The sequence below is a fragment of the Perca flavescens genome, chromosome 1 (assembly GCF_004354835.1).
Source record: "Perca flavescens isolate YP-PL-M2 chromosome 1, PFLA_1.0, whole genome shotgun sequence".
Lineage (NCBI taxonomy): Eukaryota > Metazoa > Chordata > Actinopteri > Perciformes > Percidae > Perca > Perca flavescens.
In genome coordinates, this window is record NC_041331.1 from 10,640,071 (window position 1) to 10,658,989 (window position 18,919).

At 43.3% G+C, this 18,919-nt stretch overlaps 1 protein-coding gene across 1 annotated transcript; it reads right to left on the reverse strand.

Moving 5' to 3' along the window:
• Window positions 1-10,325: 10,325 nt before the first annotated feature.
• Window positions 10,326-17,357, reverse strand: ccnd1 (cyclin D1). Its single transcript, XM_028574026.1, has 5 exons — window positions 16,883-17,357; window positions 15,285-15,500; window positions 14,273-14,432; window positions 13,451-13,599; window positions 10,326-13,320 (listed from the first exon to the last, which is right to left on the reverse strand). The coding sequence occupies exons 1-5, from the start codon at window positions 17,078-17,080 to the stop codon at window positions 13,165-13,167; spliced, it is 879 nt and encodes a 292-aa protein (XP_028429827.1). The 5' UTR covers window positions 17,081-17,357; the 3' UTR covers window positions 10,326-13,164.
• Window positions 17,358-18,919: the final 1,562 nt, after the last annotated feature.

Below are 18,919 nucleotides of genomic sequence, written 5' to 3' on the forward strand. Positions count from 1 at the left end.
AATAACCATACATGTGTATAGTTTTGCTAGGAGTGTGTTGATCATTTGGAAAATGAGTGTAAAGCAGTTAGTTGTGTTTACAGTTCCGCAAAAAGAGTGCTGTGCAGTGGATTGTACCTACAGTTTTGCAAAGTGTGTGTTACAACATTACAAACTGAGTTCAAAGCAGTGTTTGTGCTTTTAGTTTTGCAAACTCAGTGAGTGGTTTTGCTATGAGTATTAATAGTTTTAGAAATTGTGCTATGACAATCACGGTAAGGGTTTAAGCATTCAGAAAAAACTGTAATAGCCAGGCGATTGATTCTCCAAGTCAAGTCGACCACCTACCCATATAAACTGGATACGTGACCTAATGAGTTGCATCCATCTTGAAACTATAAGATATCTGAGAGATTGGAAGCAGGACAAATTTAGGACTATTTGGAACCCATTCATTTCCTACTTCTCTATCAATGCCACTGGGATCACTCCCACCCTGCCATCACTGTCTTAATCTGTCCCAGCTGATACCCTAGAGACGAAACCCCCTCAGTTGTTATGTTAATTATTAGGGATCCAAGCCCGAGTCTGCAAGAACCGGCGGTACCAACAGCTACGCCGTTCGCACAACAGGGCTGTAGAACCCTATTGTTTTTCTAAGGATTAATCATATTCATCATATTCATCATCATCATATTATTATTCTTCTCCGCCTAAAACTCTGACTACAGCCTAAACCGTACATGGTGGGGAGTTGCCATTTTCAGGACTTGTCCAAAATTCTGCAAGGACCTCAGGCGCAACAATTGACCCACTTCCACCACTATTAATTGGCCACTAGGGGGAGCTACAAGTACAAAAAGTTTATATCTCATGAACGGCTCATCTGATTTCTACAAAATTTGATGGGTACCATTTAGGGCCACCTTTGAGGCCAACCTTCGAGTGGGGTACTGAGGTGTCAAAGTGGGCGTGGCCTATGGGACCCAAGTCTAGATTCACCACTTACACTAATGTGAACAACTTGAAATTTACAGGGTAGATGGACAATGGGCCATGGACCAAACCTACCAAAGATTACACATGTGGACCACTAGGTGGCGCTATAATGTTTTGTTTGCCTTTAACTCCCACATTACACATCGCACATTAGAAAACCATACATCCACATGTTCCTTGAATCAAGCTGAATCACATGATATAGGCCACGCCCATTTCTGCTTAAAACCTTTTTTCGCAATATCGGGCAATGCACAAAACCAACTTTTTCGAACTCGTCCTAGGCTGTGCGATGGATCAGCACAAAACCTGGTACGTAGCATCTCCAGATGGACGTGCTCACAAGTTACTCAAGGAATTTTGCCACAGTAAATGCAATCAACACGAAACTTGTGTTGCTCGTTCGCCATGCTGCTCTAAGGATTTGTACCGTTTTGTTACGCGTGCTCCTCTGGTTTTCTACAATAAACAAACTTCTTAACCCACCTGACAAAGTTTCTACAACCTTCAGAGTGGACAAATGTAACTCTTTTCTCCCACTTTTTCAATCCAAAATCAACACCATTCATAGGCGCCAATACCGTGCAATTAAACATTGCAGTTGGTGCTAAGTGAAGAGTCAGTCATAGTGTGATTGGTTATGTTGGTGTCATTGATTCCTAATATCCCATGAAGCTGATCACGGTTACATGCCAGTTAATCTTTTCATCTCCAATCCTATCTGTATTTGTGAGAAGTGGCGCTGTCCTGAGTTGAAAGCCTACTTTACGGCTAAATTATCGAAATAATAGGCGCATGTGTTCGCATCGGACGCTGTCCATTTCCTAAGGTTCTGAAAAGCAAACCATTTTTGACTACTTTTTTTTTTTTAAAGGGCTTGCACTTGTGAGCATCCACGGACGAAAAAATAAATCGCCGCCTATGATGCCATTTACAACAACCTGACCATCTCCCCTGCTCCTTCAACCACTCCACCTGCCTCCCCCCCTCCACCCTCTCAGTCACTCTCTCATTTCTCTCTGCTGTCCACTGTGGTCAGGGGGGTTAAGAAGTTTGTTTATTGTAGAGAATTGTTAAAGGTAGTCTGTATATGCATGGAGATGAACTGTTAACCACTACATTTGCAATGGCAGAGTACCATTGACCTTGTGGATCAAACCTCTTGATATTCACCAATGTTTGCCCCCCCACGCAATGCTTTAGGTCCCGCATTGGCGTAGCTCCCCGGGTCATCGGGGACGACTGGCGCAGCTCCCTGGGGCGTCGGGGGCAACTGGTATCGGAGGCTTGGGCCCCGTCATAACTGCTTGCAGTTCTAGTTTTAATTTATTATTTTATTTTTATTATTTTTAATTTATTTTCTGTGTATTTTTTATAATTATTTTTGCTCCTCTTGCTTGCTGTGTCAGTAACATCATAATTACAGCTTTTTTATCTTTTTTTTTTAAACTCATTTTCTTTTATTTTCTTTCCTTCCTTTCTCCATTGAATAACTCCAACTGCCATAGATGATGTGATTTTTGTTCAATATCTAGCTAGATGCTATATGTATGTTTGTCATATATGTTGTCTACTAACAAAAACGAAAATATAAAAAAGAACCTAGTAATGTTCCCTCAGCATTTTGTTTTGTTGCTAAACTGTGTGTAAAAATGAGCCCATCCATCCATCCATCTTTGTCCGCTTATCCGGTATCGGGGGAGCAGCTCCAGCAGGGGACCCCAAACTTCCCTTTCCCGAGCAACATTAACCAGCTCCGACTGGGGGATCCCGAGGCGTTCCCAGGCCAGGTTGGAGATATAATCCCTCCACCTAGTCCCGGGTCTTCCCCGAGGCCTCCTCCCAGCTGGACGTGCCTGGAACACCTCCCTAGGGAGGCGCCCAGGGGGCATCCTTACCAGATGCCCGAACCACCTCAACTGGCTCCTTTCGACGCGAAGGAGCAGCGGCTCTACTCCGAGCTCCTCACGGATGACTGAGCTTCTCACCCTATCTCTAAGGGAGACGCCAGCCACCCTCCTGAGGAAACCCATTTCGGCCGCTTGTACCCTGGATCACGTTCTTTCGGTCATGACCCAGCCTTCATGACCATAGGTGAGGGTAGGAACAAAAACTGACCGGTAGATCGAGAGCTTTGCTTTCTGGCTCAGCTCTCTTTTCGTCACAACGGTGCGATAAATTGAATAATACCGCACCCGGTGCGCCGATTCTCCGACCAATCTCCCGCTCCATTGTCCCCTCACTGCTGATCCTCATCCCAACTGCTTCACACTCGGCTGCAAACTGATCTAGTGAGTGCTGAAGGTCACAGGCCGATGATGCCATCAGGACCACATCATCTGCAAAGAGCAGCGATGAGATCCCCAGCCCACCGAACTGCAACCCCTCTCCACCCGGATTACGCCTTGATATCCTGTCCATAAATGTTACAAACAGGATTGGTGACAAAGCGCAGCCCTGGCGGAGGCCAACCCTCACCTGAAACGAGTCCGACTTACTGCCGAGAACCCGAACACAGTTCTCGCTTTGGTCGTACAGAGATTGGATGGCCCTGAGAAGAGACCCCCTCACCCCATACTCCTGCAGCATCTCCCACAGTATCTCCTGGGGGACCCGGTCATACGCCTTTTCCAGATCCACAAAACACATGTAGACCGGTTGGGCATACTCCCAGGCTCCCTCCAGGATCCTTGCGAGAGTAAAGATCTGGTCCGTTGTTCCACAACCAGGACGGAATCCGCATTGTTCCTCCTCAACCCGAGGTTCAACTATCGGCCGAACCCTTCTTTCCAGCACCTTGGAGTAGACTTTACCAGGGAGGCTGAGAAGTGTGATACCCCTGTAATTGGCACACACCCTCTGGACCCCCTTTTTAAAAACGGGAACCACCACCCCGGTCTGCCACTCCTTTGGCACCGTCCCAGACTTCCACGCAATGTTGAAGAGGCGTGTCAACCAGGACAGCCCCTCCACACCCAGAGCCTTGAGCATTTCTGGACGGATCTCATCAATCCCCGGGGCTTTGCCACTGTGGAGTTGTTTGACGACATCAATGACCTCCGCCTGGGAAATTGACAATGATCACCCATCATCCTCCAGCTCTGCCTCTAACATAGAGGTTATAATTATTCAGGAGTTCCTCAAAGTGCTCCTTCTACCACCCTATTACCTCCTCAGTTGAGGTCAACAGTGTCCCATCCTTACTGTACATAGCTTGGATGGTTCCCCGCTTCCCCCTCCTGAGGTGGCGAACAGTTTTCCAGAAGCACCTTGGTGCCGACCGAAAGTCCTTCTCCATGTCTTCTCCAAATTTCTCCCACACCCGCTGCTTTGCCTCTTTTACGGCAGAGGCTGCAGCCCTTTGGGCCCTTCGGTACCCTGCAACCGCCTCCGGAGTCCTCTGGGATAACATATCCCGGAAAGACTCCTTCTTCAGTCGGACGGCTTCCCTGACCACCGGTGTCCACCACGGTGTTCGTGGGTTACCGCCCCTTGAGGCACCTAAGACCCTAAGACCACGGCTCCTCGCCGCAGCTTCAGCAAGGGAAACTTTGAACATTGGCCACTCGGGTTCAATGCCCCCAGCCTCCACAGGGATGCATGAAAAGCTCCGCCGGAGGTGTGAGTTGAAAGTCTGTCGGACAGGGGCCTCCTCCATACGTTCCCAATTTACCCGCACTACCCATTTGGGCTTACCAGGTCTGTCCAGAGTCTTCCCCCTGACCCAACTCACCACCAGATGGTGATCAGTTGACAGCTCCGCCCCTCTCTTCACCCGAGTGTCCAAAACACACGGCCTCAGATCAGATGAAACGATTATAAAATCGATCATTGACCTTTGGCCTAGGGTGCTCTGGTACCAAGTACACTTATGAGCATCCCTACGTTCAAACATGGTGTTTGTTATAGACAATCCATGACTAGCACAGAAGTCCAACAACAAACAACCACTCTGGTTTAGATCAGGGAGGCCGTTCCTCCCAATCACGCCTCTCCATGTGTCTCCATCATTGCCCACGTGCGCGTTGAAGTCCCCCAGCAGAACAATGGAGTCCCCCACTGGAGCCCCATGCAGGACTCCAGTCAAGGTCTCCAAGAAGGCCGAATACTCCGAACTCCTGTTTTGTGCATATGCACAAACAACAGTCAGAGTTTTCCCCCCCACAACCCGCAGGCGTAGGGAGGTGACCCTCTCGTCCACCGGGGTAAACTCCAACGTAGCGGGGCTCAGCCGGGGGCTTGTGAGTATCCCCACACCCACCCGGCGCCTCACACCCTGGGCAACTCCGGAGAAGAAAAGAGTCCAACCCCTATCCAGGAGTATGGTTCCAGAACCGAGACTATGCGTAGAGGTAAGCCCCACCAGATCTAACCGGTAGCGCTCCACCTCTCGCACCAGTTCCGGCTCCTTCCCCCACAGAGAGGTGACGTTCCACGTCCCCAGAGCCAGCATCTGCTGCCCGGATCTGGTCCGTCGAGGCCCCTGACCTTCACTGCCACCCGTGTGACAACGCACCCGACCCCAGCGGTTCCTCCCACAGGTGGTGGGCCCATGGGCTGGAGAGATGGGAGCCACGTAGCTTTTGGGGCTGTGCGCGGCCGGGCTCCGTGGCAAACCCGGCCACCAGGCGCTCGCCGACGAGCCCGCCATCTGGGCCTGGCTCCAGACGGGGGCCCGGGGCTTCCTCCGGGCAGGGTCACTCCATCTCTACCTCGTTTATTCATTGGGGTTTTTGAACCATTCTTTGTCACCACTTTGCCTTGGGAGACCCTACCAGGAGCACACAGCTCCAGACAACACAGCCCTCAGGTTCACAGAGACACACAAACCTCTCCACCACGATAAGGTGATGTTTCACGATAAGGTGCCGTCTTTGGGTTTTCTTTTTTGGTTAGCTAGCAATTAAGCCCACTGAAGGCAACGCTATTGTACATATTTTGGCACAATGTTTAGTATGTGAATCAACCCAGCCATATTTTCTTTGTGAATAATTCAGTGAGTAATACAGTTCAGTTGCTTTAATTTAGGCTTGTGAAGCAGTTTTAATGTTATCGTAACCTGACTGGCCAAGAAAAAGCAAAGGCTGAGTTGACTGGATATCACTAGTTATGTTTGCGTCAGGGCTGGCTGAGTGCTGAGGCAGGAACAGGATTTCTGGTTCCAAACTGCAAGACACCACGACAAGCAGGTTCAGGTGTATCATTTATTTAAACAGAAAATCTAGTCTTACGTGTGGATGACGAGCAAGACACCAAACGAGAGTGGAAAACCAAATAAAGATAAATCCAAAGCGACTGGAAGAGTCCAAAATCCATCACGTGAAAAAGTAAACAGAAAACAAGCTAACACACTCAAAAATAGACGATGACATGAGAAGGACTGAAGAGAACAGAGGACATTAGATACTATCGAAATCTAGAGCAGGATCGGCGATTCCCCCAGTATTGTTTCTCTCTCTATTACTTGCACACGTTTAAAGAAGAAGAAAAAAACACAGCGTAGCTTACTGGCAGGGTATCATTAGCTAATGGGCTGGTAGCATGCAGCTAAAGACACAGGGTATCGTTAGCTAACTGGCTGGTAGCATGCAACTAAAGACACAGGGTAACGTTAGCTTACTGGCTGGTAGCATGCAGCTAAAGACACAGGCTGTCTCTGAAACACTTAGTTTTAAGTATATAGTGTAGATAACGCAAAAAGTTAGTGCACTGAAAGTACCCGGATGATCCCCTAAAAATGGTCAAAAAGTTATGTGTGGAACTATGGACCTTACTTGCACTAAATGGGCGCCATCTTGACTACAAAGCGGAAGGGGAGGGACCAGGGATTTCGGCAAGTTTTTAATCAGTTGAATCCAGGCTACTTTATGCAAATGAGGACAGACAGATTCAGCAACTGTATGGTCTATTTTTTGCTTAAAATCTTTTCAGAAACACATTTCAGTGAACTATTTTTGTAAAATACGAGCTTGTATTCCGAACCAGCCACCATTATGGTCGGTTTTGAAATTCGGGAGCAGCCAGACCCATGTGACGCCTTTGTCCAATAAGCTGCCATGTGTTGCATTAGTCATGTTCGTCACGTTCATCCTGCTCGTCATTTCCGGTAAGTGTTCCTTTTGGGACAATACTAACCATCGAAAGTGGGCACTACGGCAGTAAGTGGTCAGTGCACATTAGCAGTGTACTGACAGAAGTATGCGTAATGAGACACAGGCACAGGGTAATCTTAGCTTAGCAGTAGCCGGCAGCTGCTCTTTTCCAAACAGATGACAGAGAAACAACAGAACTGGAAAATCCACCTGCTTCCCTTCAGACACCGTGTGGCAACATTTGAACTTCCCTGTGAGGGAGTTATGGAAACAAATAATGAAGGTAAAGCATGTGGGCTGCGATTGGACTACATAGTCCAATAGTAGTGTCAGTAGGCTCAGTGGTAGCCTAAAGGTTAAAGAAGCGAGCTTGTGACCAGGATGTGGTCGGTTCAATCCCCAGACCGACAGGATAAAAGGGAGGGAAAAGTGAAAGAGCAGCGCTCATTACCACCACTGAGGTGCCCTTGAGCAAGGCCCTTAACCCCAACCACTCCAGTGGAGCTGCTCAGTGGCCAGCAGATCAGACTGTGGTTGTACTGGGCAGCTTCCAGGTATGAATGTGTGTGACTGTGTGAATGTGATCAGGGTGTTCCTGCAAAAGAGAGGTTGCCTCTCAGTGAACCTTCCCTGAATGATTAGGTAAATAAATAATAAATAAAAAAAATAAGAAAATAGTGTATTCATGTGCACATCTGTAAACTAAGGGTGCATTCAATTGCACCTCGTAAACTCTGAGAAACACAAACTGTTGCTGCAAAGTACCCTTTTGCCATCTAGTGGCTATTATTGTGACATTGCCGTCGCTGTTTGAAAATGTAATTGAATCGTGGATTTGGAGAATAAGGACACCCCTAGTAATAATATACTTCTCTACTCTCTGCAGTGCTTAAACCTGTCACATTAATAGTATGCATTTCCTGACCCGTTCTCCAAAATCAAGCTTTGTTAAACATGTAATAAAATAGATTTAGTCCATTCAATGTTTCAAAACAACCTCCTGACAAAAAGTGAAGAAAATGTCTAGCAAAATCGATATGGCGTAAACCTAAGCTAACGTTAGCTGACTGCAAATGTAATTGTCAATTATTGTTTTACAATAAGATAACTGCTCCTTCTCACTAAAATCCAAGTGATTTAGTATCAACTGTAGCTTTACATATCATTAGTGCACAGCAGCAAATGAACAGCCACATCAGGACATACATGACGGATGAATTAAACTGAGTGGAACTGTGGTTTTTGATTGTTTCCTAAATGTTTCTAGAAGATGGAAAGCCAAAACATGCATCGATATGCATTTTCACACGCATGTGGCCATGCTATTAAGTATCTGCTTGCAATAAACATAACAACCTGTGTCTTCTCACAACTTAAGGAAGTCCATTCTCAACATGATTTATGTCGGAAATGGAGAAAAAAAAAGGAACATGACAGTGCTGCTCAAAAGTCAACACAGCACTTTCTTTCTCGTCCCTCGTCATTGGCAGAGGGAACAGATGGGTGATACACAAAGTAAAATAGGTTAGAAATGAACAACTTTACCCCTGACTTTCTGTCTTAAAATCACGACAGCAGCCCCAGAAAAAGAAATTGCCACCAAATGTGGGATTCTTTCTTTTCTGACTGCAGCTGTTTTACAACTTATACATCAGACGATTTTAATTTTACTTCTATGTTCTGCAAGTAACGATTATTTTTACTATCACATAATCCAATAAGTCCTCCAAACCATATGCCCACATAGGTTGTTTATTCCTAACCTCTTTTATATTTATTTTTTATTTAACCTTTATTTAACCAGGAAAAGTCCCACTGAGTTACATTAACTCTTGTTCCAGGGAGTCCTGGCCAAGACAGGCAGCAATAAGTTTCAAAATACATAAAAGACAGGACAATGGTTACATACTACAACACAAATCTCTATACATACACTATACATACTAGAACACACACTACACTTAACTTAAGCTAATGCAGACATACTTAACTTAAAGGGCACCCAGTTAAAAGCAATTACACTGTTCAGTCAGAGTTGACTTTAAAAGATTTTTGAAGTATTGAAAAGGTGGAAGTGATTCTAGATTTAAGGTGTTTTGGAGTTCATTCCAGACATTTGGTGCATATGATGAGAAAGTTGTTTTACCAAGTTCTGTTCTTGTTGATGAAGTACTTAATAGTGGGTTTTTTTATGACCTTATTCTGTAAACACTATTATGGTAAGTAAGCAAATTTGAAATGTAGAGGGGTAATTTACCCATTAGTGCTTTAGCAATGAAAATCAATAAATGGAATTTCCTTCTGAGGGAAAGGGAGGACCATTGTAGTTTCATACAGAATGCAGTGGTGAGTTCTAGCTGCTGCACCTGTAATGAAACGCAAGGCTGAGTGGTATAGTACATCCAATTTTTTCATTAAAAATGAAGTAGAATGCATATAAATGATGTCACCATAATCCAACACCGATAAGAATGTCCTCTGATACGACCCAGAGGAGCGTTTTCCATCCTCACAGCAAATAAAACTACTTGGTTAAGTTTAGAAAAAATATTTTTGGGTTTCATTAAAAAGGCACTATATAAATCTAAGTTATTATTATTATTATGTTGGTTGCTACAACAAACTCTTGCTCATGCTTTGGCTCGTGACACAGTGACAGTGATACCTGGTTTATCTCACGGTACATCCAAAGGAGGCTAGGTTACCGTTACCTCACATTGCAACAATGCATTGGTAACGTATTCTCTTATTGTAAATTAATGATTTTTTTTGTATACAAATACTAATACAATACTTTGTTAGTGTACTCAAGTAGAACTTTCACAAAACCCAGGATAAGCTGCAGCCACAGTTGGTTGTAACTAGTTCCTGCCATGTTGCCTCATTACTCTCTGCTTTTTGCTTTGTGTCAGTCCAATGCACACCCTCCTACTGCTGAAACATCTTACTACAGGACAAAATGAGTATTAATCTGCAGCTGAAAATAGTCCCCAACAAATGCACTTTATACTTGTGGAGCAGTGTGTTTAACTGACATAGGGAGCGGATCCTCTTCCACCAAGTCGGTTTCTAGAACAGACAAACCAAACACTGGCTTTTTTTAACATTACCTGAAGGCCACCATAGGTGGTAGATGCTAGAATGTAGCCATCGAAAGTCATTATTGCAAAAATTAAGGTATACGTTAAGTATAACTATACATCTATATGCTCAATATCGTCTCTGTGGACAAGAACAGACAGCAAGGTTTTCAGACTCCATCTAATTCATGTTTTTATTGTGTAGGCGACAAGTTGCAGACAATTGGCATGAAGTAGACACAACTGTGTGGAATGATCTGTAACAAAAAACAGTCTATGGCTTACCGAGCACGACACTGATCTATTTACAAACTCAAATCAACTCACTGACAGTTTGAAAATGGGAGCAAAAAGCTTTTTTTCCTTTTATAAATATAAAAAGGGGAAAGGAAAAAAGGCCACTATGGGCCTAAAGGGGGGATAAAGTCTCTTTCACCGAGACAGCTAAACACTCAACAGAGTTATACATATCCCACTTTCTGTTATGGCACCAGTATCAAAGCATGCCCTGGACTCGCTAGTTTCCATTGCGGATGCTTTATCTTAAGCAGGTTGATCAGAGCTAGTAGGCACTGAACCAACAAGTACAATAGAATAAGAACTAAACAAATAAAAAGCCTACAAATTTGAGATAGATCTTGACTGTCACATGAGGTATTGTGGATCAAAGCATTTCTATACATTGTCTCATTCTTCCTTGTGTTTTTTTTTGGAATAGTTTGGAAAATCATGTTACGTAATTACAAAAAAAAAAAAACGGATCACATAGAATCTACATAAAAACAAACAAGGATGTCAATAAAACAATTTTCTATGAGAAAATTCAAACCTATAATGGCAGTATATTGACATTTATATGTATAAAAAAAAACACCAAAAATGTAGCAGCAAACAACAGGAGAAAAGCATCATTTTTAATCCATTACGTTTTTGTCATCTGTTTTGCTTTTGTTTTGTTTTTAAACACGTAGCTGGGATTAATTTTCTATAGCAGCGGAATACAAGGAGTGTTTCTCTCCTACTCTCTATCATTAATGTACAATCAGAAACCTAACGTACAGGGTTCCTACACAGTTGACATAGTCAGAAATCAATACTTTTCCCAGAATTGGATTTGGAGAGAGGCCTCCTTTTCGTACTAATCTGTCCATCGTCATATATAAAGCGTACATCAACCTGGTCATGACAAGTCTGCCCTCCCGTGTAGGAACCGTGACTTATATTCTACAGCGTTAAGCCTTCACCCTTTTTTTTGCCACTGTTGCTGCCTTTTCATCCTTTGGTACGCTTGCCGGCTTTGCTCTCCACAATTTGTTTTCCCGGCAAGTCCCCAAGAAACGCAGCCATGTCTTTTAGGTCTGTGCAAAATCATAGTCTCAACACATTTCTTTTAGCTTCATCCCCCTTCCCAGAATCCATGAGCAGTGTTTGAACTGAGGCGCGATGACAGAGGAGATGCTGTCCTGGCGATTTCAAGGCAGGAGTGGAGTTTTAGTTTTTACAGATATTTCTGGACAACAGCGCTGCTCTGCAGGCAGAAATAGATTCAACAGCAGGTGGAGCCACGGGTTAATTCGCAAACTAGAAAATGAGAGCTAAAAATAAAAGAATAAATAATATGTTTTACTATATAAAAAATAAAGTATTATTTTAACTCTAAAAATAATACTTATTTTCTAGCTTCTGGCTCGGCACACTGAAACAATGTCTTTGAATGGAAGAGCAGCTTTGTCTGTATGAAACATCTGTTGAACTAAAACTCAAATCTGAGACTTAGAAGGCAGCTACAGAAAGCCATTGGCTCTGTGAGACTCATGACAGTTTCAAGCAGCATTCAGTCGTGTTTTGAAAAAGTATTTCTGCCATAATGGTCTATTCTTTCGTCCCATTAGAGGAATCCGATCCAGATCAAACTGTCTGCAGGTGCCGCTCTGACTCTCCATCACCAAAACACTCCTGCTCAGCCCCGGTTCAATTACATCTTGTTTAACAAACTTAATCACTGTGATTTTTTTTTTTTTATAAAAGACAACCAGCAGCGCTGACCAAAAGTGCTTTTTTTTTTTTTTTTTTTTCTCTTTAAAACAAAGTTGGAATGGTTTAGGTATAACTACACAGAGAAAAGATACATAACAGACTGCCGATTGCTCTGCTTGGTGGTGCAATGATTTGATCTTATCAAATGACAGCAAGCTGAAATGGACAAAGAATCACATACTGTATGCCCAAGCCTTAACATCAACAGTCCATAGTCACTAGGGTCATAACAGAGCGTCTCACTTGGTTTAAAAAAAAAAAAAAAAAAAAAAAAAAAAAAAGCTTAGAAGAAAAGAGGTATAAGACTAATTGATAAAGAGGTCTAAAATGATATATGATAAAGTGACTAAACATAAGCAAGCAGGGATATATGAATGTTTGCACTGCAACGAGACAAACATGGGAGCTTGGACAGAAAGTCTAAAACATTAGATATAACAATAGAGAAATGAAAACAAAATAGCTTCTTCTCTAACAAAAGTCAGATTTCAGATGAAGACCTGAACACAGACTACAGGGACCTACTGTACATGACACTTCGGGATGTTTTAGTAGGCCAGCTGAGTCCGCGGTAATTTAAAGATTCCTAGTTTAATATTTGAGGGAATTAGAAAATAATGTCTGTTTTGTGGCCTCAACTCCAGCCCACGCAAATCATCAGTATCTGGTGTCTTTTCTCTCTTGTACATTTCTGTAGTGTTCATTTCTTTTCCCAGGAAGGGAGGGGACACTGGCAGGAAATGTCACTTGGGCTTCGTTGCGGGGTGTGGGAGCTCTGTCCCGTCTTGGCAGCCGGTGCGGACAGCGGGCATGTGAGTGACATGTCGGCCATGATAGCAGCCCACCAGGATGAAGGAGGAGGAGAGGAGCCCTGAGTTCAGATGAGGAACCCCCCTCCCCAGCCCGCCCATCACCACCCTCTGTCGACAACGTTCCCTCCACCATCAGGTTATTGTGCGGCGCGGCTGGCACCAGTTTCAGATGTTGATGTCCCGGACATCTGTGGGTGTGCAGGACAGGTCCACGTCCTCGTCCACGTGTTTGCTCTCTGTGGTGTTGCCGTGCTGCTGCGCCTGCCGCAGGCTGGACTCCAGCAGGGACTCGATCTGCTCCTGGCACGACCGCAGGCAGTCCTGCAAGCACACAATCAACAGCCAGTCAGCACCAGCACACTGCTGACATTAAGACCCAATGCATGGCTGTTCCACATTTAAATACGGCTTTTGGAAAAAGGTGTGCGTGTGTGTGTGTGTGCGTCCATACCGGGTCACTGCGAATGACCTGCGACAGGAAGTTGGTGAGGTTCTGGGAGGACAGCGAGGCGTCCTGGCTCTTCAGATAGAGACCTTGGACGGCCGCCACCACGCTGCCCGCCGCCACCATGGACGGAGGACTGGCGATGAAGTTGACATCTGTGGAAAATAGCACACGCACATGTTACAACAGAATATCTACAGCACAGTTTGACAAGGATTTTTAAACTACACAGCATCTACTTTCCTTTATTTCTACGAATAGAACCACTCATTATACCCTAATCCATGTTGATTGTTGTTACATTTAAATAACAGTAGACAGATTCCTGCCTACATCTTCTCAGAGAAAAGCATCTGCCCCTCTGAACCTTCAACATTTATTAACTAATAACGACAACATGGCTGCAATCATCAGAAAAACAAAAGCAGAAACTGGGTCAAAGATAGCAAAAACCAGTAACTATTTTAGCTCCACAAAAGTCCTCAGTCCTCAATTCTAAATCAGTCCTGTCTGAAAACCTGTGGCAGTTAATTGTCATTTGCTACAAAAAAATAAATAAAAAGTAAATACAGTGTAATAAATACACAGGAAAAGGGGAATATTACATACAATAATAAAAAAATACAGATGAGAAAACGCAGGTCATATCACAACATACTCAAACAGAACAGATATATTGAAATATAGAAAATGTAGAAATAAGTATCAGTGTATACTGTATGCCTACATGACAAATAAGTGTTTTTCATAATTCTCTTAGCAGATAAATGTTAGCGAGTGTATTTACTGCCCACGTGAAGACAGAAGAAGATGCAGTTGGTGTCCTACCTGTAGCACAGAGAGCCACGAAGGTTTGCGCGTGTTTCCTGAGGATCTGCTTGGTGGACGGGTAGATCTTCAGCTTGGACAGGAAGTGCTCAATGAAGTCGTGCGGTGTGACTGAAGCCAGATCCCATTTCAGCTTGTTGAGAACCAGCAGCTCCATTTGCTGTGGACGGAGCAGACCAGAGGTATTCACTCAAACTGACCCACTTAGAGAAGATGTGCCCCTACTTTTATATCTGCTGTGACATACACTTCCTGCAATGGTAGCACTTTATCATTGAATCAGCTCCTACCTCTGGCAATTTAGGTTGTAGGTTTTCAGCTTTCATGGTCAAAATACTCAATTCATTTTATTAAGTTCCTATGCAATTATAGTAGATACATAACCCCTGGATCTATATCTATCTATCTATCTATCTATCTATCTATCTACACTGTATATACAGTCACCTCAATACATTACTACATGTATGTCTATTGTGCGTTCACCTAACGGATCTGTAAATCTGAATATGATTACACTGTTATTAAGTATCCCAAACGCCAGCTGCCTCCATTCTAGTGGAGGAACAGCAATGGAAACAGCTGCACATACAGTAAATGCAAACAAAAGAAACGTGGGTGGCTGTTCTGCATGTTCAGTTTGCCATTGCCGACAGCCTGCCCCTCTGTCTAACAGCCACTAGGTGTCTCTGTGGATCAGGGTTTTCTTGGCAGTCATCGAGACCATTCATGAAATCAGAGGGGCCTTCCAGTCACCATGGGAAAGTCACAGGCAGCCATTGAGACACTGCTTCACCGACTTTTTTTAAAATTATTTCAACCCAAAAAAAAAAAAAAAAAAAAAAAAGTAATTTATGACTTTTCTATGCAATATTGATATTTCCTGACCATGGTGACAATGACAAACCAGATGAACTGCAAAGCCTCTGTGTTATGGCCATGTGGTCTGCAGTGCATGCTGCTCATGTATTGTATGCGTTATGCAAAATCCATGTCTGCACAAGTCAATTACCAGTAGCTCTCCGGGCTGGACAGAGTTGTCCGTGTAGATACAGAGTTTCTCCGCTGTTAAGGGCACCGTTTCCTTCATCTTGGATGCTAGAAACATGCATGTAGCTCCCAGCAGCTGGAGTCTTGTTTTTCTGGTGGCCTCCACTGATAAAAATCTGTCCAAATAGTTCATAGCAAGTGGAAAAACCTCCTCCTCACATTTCTGTTCCTCGCAGACCTGTGAGGTGAGAAAAGCACTTAGAAGATGCTGGAAGGAAATTGCCCCATTCACATGCATTGTTAAGTCCGTGCCCCCACTAGCTCTTATTTTGTGCACAGCTGAATATTCAACATGCAATAGATCTACAATTATCCGGAAATATATTCAAAAAGGAATTAAACATTGTGTGCATATAATTCACATATCCTGTTTGACACGCCATTAAATGCAAACTCAATTTACATCTAAACCGAAAACATCATAAGTCAAACTTTAATAAAGTAGGCCCGAGTAAGACTTTTGCAGTATGGCCTACTGAAAACAGTCAGGAATTAGTGTGCAGTTAGTTCTGTCTGAGACACAAAGGTGGCGTCGATGCAAGTTTCACTCTGCAATTTCAACTTCGTCATCTTTTCATAAAATATTTATAAATATTTAAAAATTATCAGCGTGGGTACAATTGTCATGTAAATGATCCTCATCGAATGCCTGATCGGATGAGAGTAAAATGGGTCGAATTGTGAAACGCATGAATTTAAAATAAATTTATTTCGAAGACTGGTCTTATTCACGTGCAGCGACACTTCCCCTCGGCTCTCCCATGCACACTTTCAGAAATTAATACAAAATATAAAACCACAAAGAATTAAATCCAAAAGTTCATGTTAATGTTAAAAAACATCCAATCTATCAAATCCGACTGTTAAAATGCATTTAATATTTTCGCACTTTTACAAAATGTCCTTTTTTCTTAGCGAGCTCACAGACAGCAGGGACTCATGTGAAGCTAAACTAACTCATAGCAGTCCAACGAGCTGTCACAGTCTGTATGTCCCCGTCGTATGATATAGAAGCATTTCTGGCACATTTAACCCAGTTAATGTCATTGCTGCTGATGCTATAGATTTTTAATGATATTAAAATCCTTCTCATTTAGGCTACGACAACAAAGATGGCGTAATATGCTACTGGCACGGGCCAGACTGCATACGTGTACATTGCTGTTATTTTGGAATATTTTCCCCATGTGATTACATTTCATAACCTTCTGGAAAATGTGCGCTAAGACATATTCAATAAAAATGTATTCATGGAGGAAACTGAGTGCACTCTGTGGCTAGATCTCCTCTTATAGCCTAAGGACCACCCAGCACTCACGAGGACAGACTTTTCAGAGCGTTTATGTAACACGCAAAGTGAATTAACAGACTTAACACTAATTCATCATGTTTTAGCGTAGGGTAGGCTATGCTATATATATATATATATATATATATATATATATATATATATATATATATAGGCTAACAGATAAGCTAGCGACATGTTAACGTTACCAACAAGTCAGCAGCGGAACTCAGACACCGTTAAGTTGAAAGTTGAAGTGAAGTAAAACCCACCTCTAACATCCAGGTGGCAACTATTTTCCTCATTTTGGGTACAATTTCTTTCTGAACACACTTAAAGTAGTTTGGCGATGGTAGGTAGTTTTCCTCTGCCTTCAGCATGGTGTGCAGAACTCGGTCGTTGAGCAGGTTGACGTCCTGGTAGGCTCTCCGGATGGAGTCCACCTCGCAGCACAGCAGCTGGTCCCCCATAGTAGGCTCACGTTAACGTTACTTCTGTACTTGTGGTATTAATATTATTATCAGCGTCGATATTTTTGTAGCCTATCACCCTGTTGAAATATCACTGTATTAGGCTACTGAAGGAACAGGCCACAGCAGACAGAAGGCTATAGTCCGGTAATTTTAAATCACTTTCTTCTTGCTGCTGCTGTGTGCTGTTGCTCCTCCGGTGTGCGCGAGCCCTCTGAAGCACAGAACGCTTCTCCCTTCGAGACAAAAACCCCTGCCTCGCTCACAAAGTTTATCGGCAAGCGCGCGCTGAAGAGGAGGAGGTGGTGGGGTGGGTGCGCGCAATGACGTCAGCTGTTGTTAGGAGAGAGGGGGGACGATCAAAGAGACAAGCAGTCTGCTAGGGAGCGCGCGAGGAAGGGATTCTATATATATATATATATATATATATATATATATATATATATATATATATATATATATAAGGAAAGGGAGAGAGGGAGGATTCCCGCCTCTTCCCCCTACTCCTATAGCCTTGTAGCTTCTGAGGAGAAGGTGGGAGGTCCGAGGCTGAGTCTGGGGGACGTCTGTCCCCGGTGGAGGAGAGCTGAACGGGGAGGTTGGCAGATTGGCGTCGGTAGGGGGCGATAACGGCTTACGCCCCCCTTCTTTCTCTGTCTCTCCCCGAGACTCAATGAAAGCAGAAGCTCTCTCAACAAACTGCGGTGAACATGAGGCGAGCACATGGGACAATAGTGCAGTCTGAAGCACACAGTAGCCTACTGCTTTATTTATCTCCATTAATACGCCAAATAACAGGTGATATAGGCTATCAGGCAATACTACCTAGCTCTGTCAAAAAATCATGGTTAACATCTTATTGGCTACTAAACCCATTTCTACATGTAGGCTAAAATATCTGTAATGTCATACATTATTAATTGAGTTAGATTATGAAAAGTAAAAATAACAACATAAACCTCACCATGTGGCTTCCTTTAGACTGAATCAAATGGGAGTCTGAAGTCTAAATTGTGCTTGAGGACTGGTGAGTCAACATCTGTAAATGGGAACCTTAGTGTGTGTGTGTGTGTGTGTGTGTGTGTGTGTGTGTGTGTGTGAGAGAGAGAAGAAGAGAGAGAAAGATAGAAAGGAACTGAGTTGAATATCACGTTAGTTTGCTTTAATAATCTCAGTAAAAATGACTAGTTCATATTAATCAAAAACACAAGAAAGCTGTTTAGAATGAATTAAGAATGGAGTGCAAATAGTAAAGTTTAAAGACTTTCTCTAACACAGACATGCACGCACGCACACACACACACATACTCACACACACACACACAAACGGGAGGAGACTGGAGTTACACCAATAGGAGGAATTGCTGTTACTAGGCAGATGTCGGCATAACTTATTATTTGGGGAAAAGTTCATTGCACTGGAAAAGTTGACATTAACCCCATCAAAGTATAGGGTTAGGTAGTATAGTCTTTCACATAATCAAAATGGGCATAATCCATTGACAGCACTGCTGTCTATATATAATCCATGCTGCTTTATTAAGACTGAAGAGAGGACAGCAGGAGCCATATTCTGACATTTACAACTTGATACAAAGTATATCAATCAGACCCTGTAGCTATGTATTTAGTTGCTCAAGTTAAAACCGGTATTTAGTGTTAAGTGTACATTTTAATCTACTTTCAATATGAATTGGAGCTTTTCACATTCCTGGAATTCTTCTCTGGGCTATTGACTTGACTACCGTAATGCCTGAAGAGGGTTGCACCTCTGTGTTGAGCCTGGAGTCACATCAGCACACTTCATTACTTTGTTGTTGTTGTGAGGGATCAAACATA